The 7,618-nt window shown below is 43.9% G+C and overlaps 1 protein-coding gene across 1 annotated transcript; it reads left to right on the forward strand.

Moving 5' to 3' along the window:
- Positions 1 to 3,201: 3,201 nt before the first annotated feature.
- Positions 3,202 to 6,919, forward strand: LOC138238206 (scavenger receptor cysteine-rich type 1 protein M130-like). Its single transcript, XM_069188255.1, has 5 exons — positions 3,202 to 3,205; positions 3,496 to 3,810; positions 4,232 to 4,543; positions 5,047 to 5,361; positions 6,597 to 6,919. The coding sequence occupies exons 1-5, from the start codon at positions 3,202 to 3,204 to the stop codon at positions 6,917 to 6,919; spliced, it is 1,269 nt and encodes a 422-aa protein (XP_069044356.1).
- Positions 6,920 to 7,618: the final 699 nt, after the last annotated feature.

The following is a 7,618-nucleotide window of genomic DNA, read 5'->3' on the forward strand; positions in this document are numbered from 1 at the left end:
AAGAAAGTTTACCCCTGGATTCAATTCCTGGGGGTGATGTCTGTGTGGAGTTTGCATGCTCTCCCCTTTTTCGCATGGACTTCCTCTAGATGGTCCGCTTTCTTCCCACATTCCAAAAAAACTGGTAGGTTAATAGGCTTCTGGAAAAACTGGCCCTGGTGTGAGTGTGTGGGTGGAGTAAAATGGATGAGTTACTGAATGTATCATTACAAAAACATTCCAATTCAAATACAATGTCATTCAATGGTTAAAAAATAAAATACACATGCAGATGACATCACCGTTGTGTGTTCTGGTAAATCTTGTTCTGTTATACTCCTTTAACATCATTAGTTTTCACAAATCACATGATCGGTGGATATGCTGAGAGTACATGAAAACACTGTCAATTTATGTTTGTTATTTAAATGCTTCAAATTACCTTTCATTTAAGATCTTCACATTAGAAGTGTTTGAACGTTTCACAGACTACAAACTCTCTGAGCCAGTTCTGTTTATTACCCCCCAGTGTCTATCCATCTTCTTCCTTCTGAATGACTACATTGTACAAAGCTTTACTGCTCTAGATATAAACCTCACCTTCCAAAAATAACTTTTATAAAGTCTGTAATGATCTGTTGCCTTATTACATTTTAAACAAGCAATGAGTCATGCACTTAGTACAAATAGATATTTGTTTGTTTGAAATCTTAGTCTTCTGTCACAGGAGACAATGTCAGACTTCAGGAGCTCGTCACTTATGAACTGCTGCCTTTCCTATCTGTGACATTTCATCTTATCAGAGAGGATCATAAAAAGTGCATGAGAAAGGTTTTAACAGAAAGAATACTGTACTGTGTATCTGCAGTGTTAGAGGTTTAGATCTGTTGCTTGCTCGTCTCTTGAGTAAATTGGGTTGTGAAGCAGGAGGACAATGATCAATGATAAAGAAGTGATTCACAGACTCTTGTCTAGTGAAATGCTAATTGGACTAAGGGGTATTATTTTCTGAACATGTTAATAGTTATTAGTTTAAAGGAATTTATGGAGTCCTGTCAATACTAGTAAAGATGTACACTGTGAATTACAGTATCTGGCTCTAAATCTCTTTGTGAATCTAAAGTCATGTTTTTCTGTGTTCCAGGCTGTGAGGATCTCAGACTGGTGGAACATGGTAACCGCTGTCGTGGAAAGGTGGAGGTTTTTAAGAATGGGAAATGGGGGAGAGTTTGTCATAATGGCTGGAATTTGAACAGGGGAAAAGTTATATGTAATCAACTCAACTGTGGGGACATTTTTGCTAGATACTTTTACAGTGATAAAAATACCTTTGTCCTGACTGGAGTTCAGTGCATAGGAACGGAATCCTCTTTGCAAGACTGTAAATCTGACCCAATTGCTTCAAAAGTATGCTCTCAAGGGAGCACTGAAGTCATCTGCACTGGTAAGGGGATGGTCACACTTTTCTTTTCATAATATATTTTAGAAAACAAACAACAAAAGGGCTGCTCTGATTTTATCCTCAGGGATAGATTGTTTTCGATGTTGACACAAAAAGAACATGTTTTTATCTGTGTAATTTACACTACTATTAGTAATTTACACTAATAAAAACAATTTTTGTATTGTTTTTATTTATAAATTCTTAATAATTCATCTTGAAGTAGTATTTGTAACAGTAGCGGTAGCTTTAACATTACCGCATTTGTTTAGAAAGCTTTAAGAAAAAAAGATTAAAACAAATAAACAAGGAATTATCGCTGTTAATATTGTATAACATTGTACTCACTTTTTATCCCTTTAAATTCTGAAATGAATTTCTCTTAAACTATACTATAATACTATAGTTATATACTACAACTATAATAAGGCAGCTAAAATGATGGCTCAGTGAAATATTTTATCTTTTGATCACAGTTACATTTTATCTAAATCCAGATATCTGAAACAAATCAGAAGGCAGATTCACCGTCCCTGCATTTTTCTGTTACCTGTAATCATGGATGATATTCAGGAAGATCGGAAAGAAACTGTTTTATTCTGAATGTAAACACACGTTATATTTCAATTAGGAGACACAGCCCGGCTCTCTGGAGGGATGTGCTATGGAAGATTAGAGGTGAATCGAGGAGGCAGCTGGGGGTCAGTGTGCTCTCAGTCTGTGGACTCCAGAGACGCGGACGTGGTCTGTAGAGAACTGGGCTGTGGAGTCTCCAGGGCTGTGCTGGGAGGAGCCTCTTCAGGACAGGGGACTGGGCCCGTCTGGGCAGATGAGATCCAGTGTCAGGGTGATGAGGAGAAACTGGCCCACTGTCCAGTCCTGAAGAGAGAGCAGCACAACTGTACACGTGCGGATGACGTCTCCATTGTCTGTTCTGGTAAAAAAGTTACAGTTTCTTCCTTACAAAAATGAATTACAATCTGTTAAGGTTCCAGAGAAATTGTAAAGGTTAGAGAACTAAAAGGCACAAGCTCTTGCAATGTGTATTTCAACTTTTCTTCATCTTAAAAGTACTCTATTATTACTGTGGAAAATGTGTAGAAGAAAAACTTCCTTATTTAATAATCACCATTTTGTTTGTAATTATCCGAATTAGATCTGGATCTCATAAACATGAAGTCCTGCAAATTAAAATATATATATTATATAATATAATTATATATATATTATATAATATAAGTCTTAATACAATGTAGTTCCACCAGCAGGTATGTCACTCTGCAACTCTCAACTGGCTGACCACTGAAGCTCAGGAGGTGTGAGCCTAGCCAGTACCTGGATGGGAGACCTCCTGGGAAAGCTAAGGTTGCTGCTGGAAGTGGTGTTAGTGGGACCAGCAGGGGGTCCTCACTGTGTGGTCTGTGTGGGTTCTAATGCCCTGCTATAGTGGTGGGGACACTAGACTGTAGTGGGGGCTGTCTTTTGGATGAGACGTTAAACTGAGGTCCTGACTCTCAGTGGTCATTAAAGATCCCCCGGTATTTTTTGATAAGAGTAGGGTGTTATCCCGGTCTCCGGGACAAATTTCCCCCCATGGCCTCCAAGTTGTCCCCATGCTTGCACTTTCTTTGCGATGGTCTGGCGCCCTGTCCAGGGTGTACTGTGCCTTGCGCTTGTTGCTTGCCAAGGAGACTCCGGCTTCCTGGGACACCGTATGGTACTAAGTTGTTTGGTAAATGACATGACATGACAATATAGTTCAAGTAGGTAGCTGGGTCAACATGTGTAGGCTGGAAAAGAACAAGTAAAGGTTAAGTCCATGCTGAAAAGAGAAGAAAGGAAACAGTCACACCAGAAGAAGGCTCCACAGCCGAAATATTGTGTTTCCTTTCTTCTCTTTTCAGCATGGAATAAACCTTTACTTGTTCCTTAATACCATATATATATTAACATTAATATGAAGACCTGCAAATTATCAATTTTCCAGTATTATCTATTGGTAATACAGAAATGCAGTACATCTTCTGCTTCACAATCCCCACTCACTTCTCTTCTCTGCCCTGTCCTGTGTCCAGGCTACACTGACTTCAGGCTGGCCAGCGGTCCTGACCGGTGCTCTGGCAGAGTGGAGATGAAGTTGGGGGCTCAGTGGGGGACAGTCTGCGATCAGGGCTGGGACCTCCGGGACGCCACAGTCCTCTGTCAGCAGCTGAACTGCGGCTATGCTGAAGCAGTCCTGGGCCCGGCCAGATTCGGACAGGGCAATGGCTCCACGTGGACCGATGTGTTCGACTGTGAGGGCACCGAGACTGAGCTAAGACACTGTCCCATCTCTCCATGGGCTCACAGCTCCTGCAGTCACAGCAGAGATGTGGGAGTCGTCTGCTCTGGTGAGTCCTCCTCCCTCCCAGACTTTGTTTTTGGACTGTATGTCCATGCTAAATGTATACTTTATCGTAACCTTACATTTTATATGATCTGTCAATTGGTGTCCAAAAATATGATTCATTACTATTAATGCATGTGGAATGTATAGATATTACATATTGACATAAAACAAATTATAATTGTTAATTAATTACTTACATGCACACAATTTTAATAGCAATCATTACATGTTTGCCTTTGAAGATATTTACGAAGTGCTGAGTGAATATTGCACTGTTTCTGAAACAGCTGTTTATTCTAAACAGAGCTGATCTCTTGTTACTGTTCTGATTCTGAAGTGATGAAACCTCCCACAGTATTTAGATACGGCTCTTTTTCACTGTGAAACTCCTGTCTGTCTCCTGTGTTGCCTGACTCTGCCAGGAGCGGCGGGAGGGGTCAGGCTGGTGGGAGGAGCCGGGCGCTGTGACGGGCGGGTGGAAGTCTTCTCCAGCGGCAAGTGGGGGCGACTGCTGAACTCGTCCTGGACAGACTCTGCCGCCTCGGTGCTCTGCAGACAGCTGGGCTGCGGTTTGGCTCTAGAGACCTCCAGCTCCTCTCGCTACGGGCCGGGCCGCAGTGACGTGTGCTTCTCGGGCGTCTCGTGCTCCGGGAACGAGACTCACCTGGGGAACTGCAGCCGCCCACAGCCGGTCAGCTGTAGCTCCGGGAGTGACGTGGGAGTGCTCTGTGAGAGTGAGTCCGTCTGCAGGACAACACTCCTGCCCAAATTACACACTGCAGCTCAATGAGAAATTGTTCTCACTAAAGAAAAGAAACATTAAATCTATCTTCATTCTTGCTGAAGTTTTAGATAGAATTACAAATATGTTTGTTTTTAAGGGAATTATATTTGATCACCTTTTGAATATACAAGTGACATGGAATAATTCCAAATAACTGATTTCTCAGTTATCATTATTTCCCATAAGCAAATGGAAACTTGTTGCTTGAGATCCAGCTACTTTACTGACAAATGTAAACATGAATTTATCAACAATTTATTTTGTTGTAGATTGTTGTATAAAATGCTTCTGTCCTTCTTAATAATCTCAGACTGAATTTTCAGTGAAAGAACTGACCCACTATGCTTTCCTCTCAAGAAGAAAGCTAAGTGGGTCATTTCCTCTCTGTGTCTCAGTGAAAGAGTTCAAACACACAAGAGTAAGCAGAGTTCCTGCTGTTTTCCTCTCCCACAGAACACGGGCTCCTCCGGCTGTCCGGGGCGGAGAGCCCCTGTGCTGGGCGGCTGGAGGTGTATCACCGGGGCTCCTGGGGGACGGTGTGCGATGACTCCTGGGACCTGGCGGACTCTCAGGTGGTGTGCAGGCAGCTCCAGTGTGGGACGGCCGTCCGCGCCCCAGCGCCAGTGTCCTTCAGCCAGGGCGCCGGACCCATCTGGCTGGACGAGGTGGGCTGTCTGGGGAACGAGTCGTCTCTGTGGGAGTGTCCCTCCAGACCCTGGGGTCAGCACGACTGCAGACACAAGGAGGACGTGACCATAGTGTGCTCAGGTGTGACAGCCATATTCCTCATAAGCAACGAAAAATATTAATTGATATCAATCTGCCATTAACAGCAGGTCTTTTTCAATAGTGATTCTGGCCTTTATGTTCTGTAATTGCAATTCTGTAGCGAACATTGATCTATAATATGCAGTACTGCAACTTTAATCCAGCAGCCATATCACTGTAACTCACAACTGGCTGCCCACTGGAGTTCAGCAGGTGTGAGCCTGGTCAGTACCTGGATGGGAGACCTCCTGGGAAAAACTAAGGTTGCTGCTGGAAGAGGTGTTAGTGGGGCCAGCAGGGGGCGCTCACCCTGCGGTCCATGTGGGTCCTGATGCCCCAGTATGGTGATGGGGACATTATACTGTAAACAGGCACCATCCTTTGGATGAGACGCAAAACCAAGGTATTGACTCTCTGTGGTTATTAAAAATCCCAGAGCGTTTCTCAAAAAGAGTAGGGGTGTAACCCCGGTGTTCTGGCCAAATTTCCCATTGGCCCTTACCAATCATGGCCTCCTAATAATCCCCATCAATTAACTGGCTTCATTACTCTGCTCTCCTCCCCACTGAGAGCTGATGTGTGGTGAGAGTTCAGGTTTTTATTTCCAGCTACTTATCACCTCTTTACTGTCAGCTGTGATCACCTGGGTCCAGTGCCTTCTGTCTGTGTGGCCCAGTAGTTAGGATTCTGGACTCATAACTAGAAGGTTGTGGGCTTAAATCCCATATGAGACATATTGTTACATGCTTCAGCAGAGTTTTTCATCTGTAGCACTGCAGTAAACCACCAGCCATTTAAATGGATATAAAAGTCAGTTGTTGCAGATAATAGAATCAGCTGAATTACTAAATTACTAAATGGAATTTTTAGTTCAGTAAGGATAACAACAACCAAGTTAAATTGGACTCAGCTTCCAGTATTTCACAATCATTGCTGATGTCATTTCCTCAACTGAAACATTATAAATGGTACATGTTATCCCCTTCTCTCCCTCAAATACATCTTTTTGCTTCCCTCCTCCACCCCATGCTGCTGCACCTCATTCTGCACAGGGATCCCAGAATCCTTATGTTATGGCCAGGAGATTAGCCCTGTGCCAAGCAGATTAAGCTCACTAAAACACTCCATACTTGTTTCAGAAAACCTCATTCCTGGGTGTTGTTATTCGCAGTGAATTAGTTAATATGTTGCTGTGTACAGTAGTTAATCACCAATGACTCTGTCTCTCTCCCCAGAGTTCAAGCAGCTGAGGCTGGTGAGCGAGCAGTTTGAGTGCGCAGGGAGAGCTGAGGTCTTCTACAACGGCACCTGGGGGAGCATCTGTCAAAACCGCATGGACCCTCACACAGCTTCACTGATATGTCGCCAGCTGAACTGTGGGGATTTTGATAAATTTTATACCCCTGACGATGGGTCAGGTCTCAAATGGCTTGATGATGTTCAGTGCAAAAAGCATGATGTGTCACTGTGGCAGTGCCCCCATTCCCCTTGGGGAGAGAACAGCTGTACTGACAGAGACGTAGCAGGTTTAATTTGCAAAGGTACAGTCTTTTACTGATTTATCTTCTCTTTTTACTGCGCCTTTATTTTCAAAGCATCATGCACGTTTGCAATTTGAATAGATTTTTTTAATTCCACTCCATTTTTTCACCTTGTGTAGTAGATCCCTAATTAAATTCTTTCCAGGTAAAAGAGATAAACCAGCCGGCACCAGCCCAAGGCCTTGTACTGAAGACCCAGATCAGCCCCACTGTCCAGGTAAAACCATGGTGATGGGAGACTTCTGTTTACCTGCTCTTCAGTGTGCTGAGTGATAGATTGGTCTCACACAAAGTAGGAGATCCAGTTTTTTATTTATTGACAGGGGGTGAGGTGACCTGGAAAGGCGGTCACCCATGCAAAATTTTGCTTTACAAGTGGAGGTTTCCCATAAAGGTTTTTGCTATTAGAGTGCAGGTTTGGGGTGCATGTTTTCCTTGCTAGGTTTTCCCTTTCCTGTGTACAAATGAATTGACCACATTTAACCTGAGAGCTTAGTATGTGTGCCCACACTTGACTCTCTGTTCCCCTTCTCCCTGCAGAGACAGAGAGGCTGCGGCTCATGGGAGGGGTCAGTAACTGCTCTGGCCGGGTGGAGGTGCTGTACGGGGGCTCCTGGGGGACGGTGTGCGATGACTCCTGGGACCTGCGGGACGCCCAGGTGGTGTGCAGGCAGCTGGGCTGTGGGGAGGCAGTGAGCGCTGGGACAGAGGCCTCC

The sequence above is a fragment of the Lepisosteus oculatus genome, chromosome 4, assembly GCF_040954835.1.
Source record: "Lepisosteus oculatus isolate fLepOcu1 chromosome 4, fLepOcu1.hap2, whole genome shotgun sequence".
In the NCBI taxonomy this organism is placed as follows: domain Eukaryota; kingdom Metazoa; phylum Chordata; class Actinopteri; order Semionotiformes; family Lepisosteidae; genus Lepisosteus; species Lepisosteus oculatus.

Bases quoted from the DNA above. Each gene is read 5' to 3' on its own strand.
- LOC138238206 (XM_069188255.1), top strand. The intron at 4,544-5,046 runs GTGAGTCCGTCT...CCTCTCCCACAG, and splicing joins CGTGGGAGTGCTCTGTGAGA to AACACGGGCTCCTCCGGCTG. The intron at 5,362-6,596 runs GTGTGACAGCCA...CTCTCTCCCCAG, and splicing joins CGTGACCATAGTGTGCTCAG to AGTTCAAGCAGCTGAGGCTG.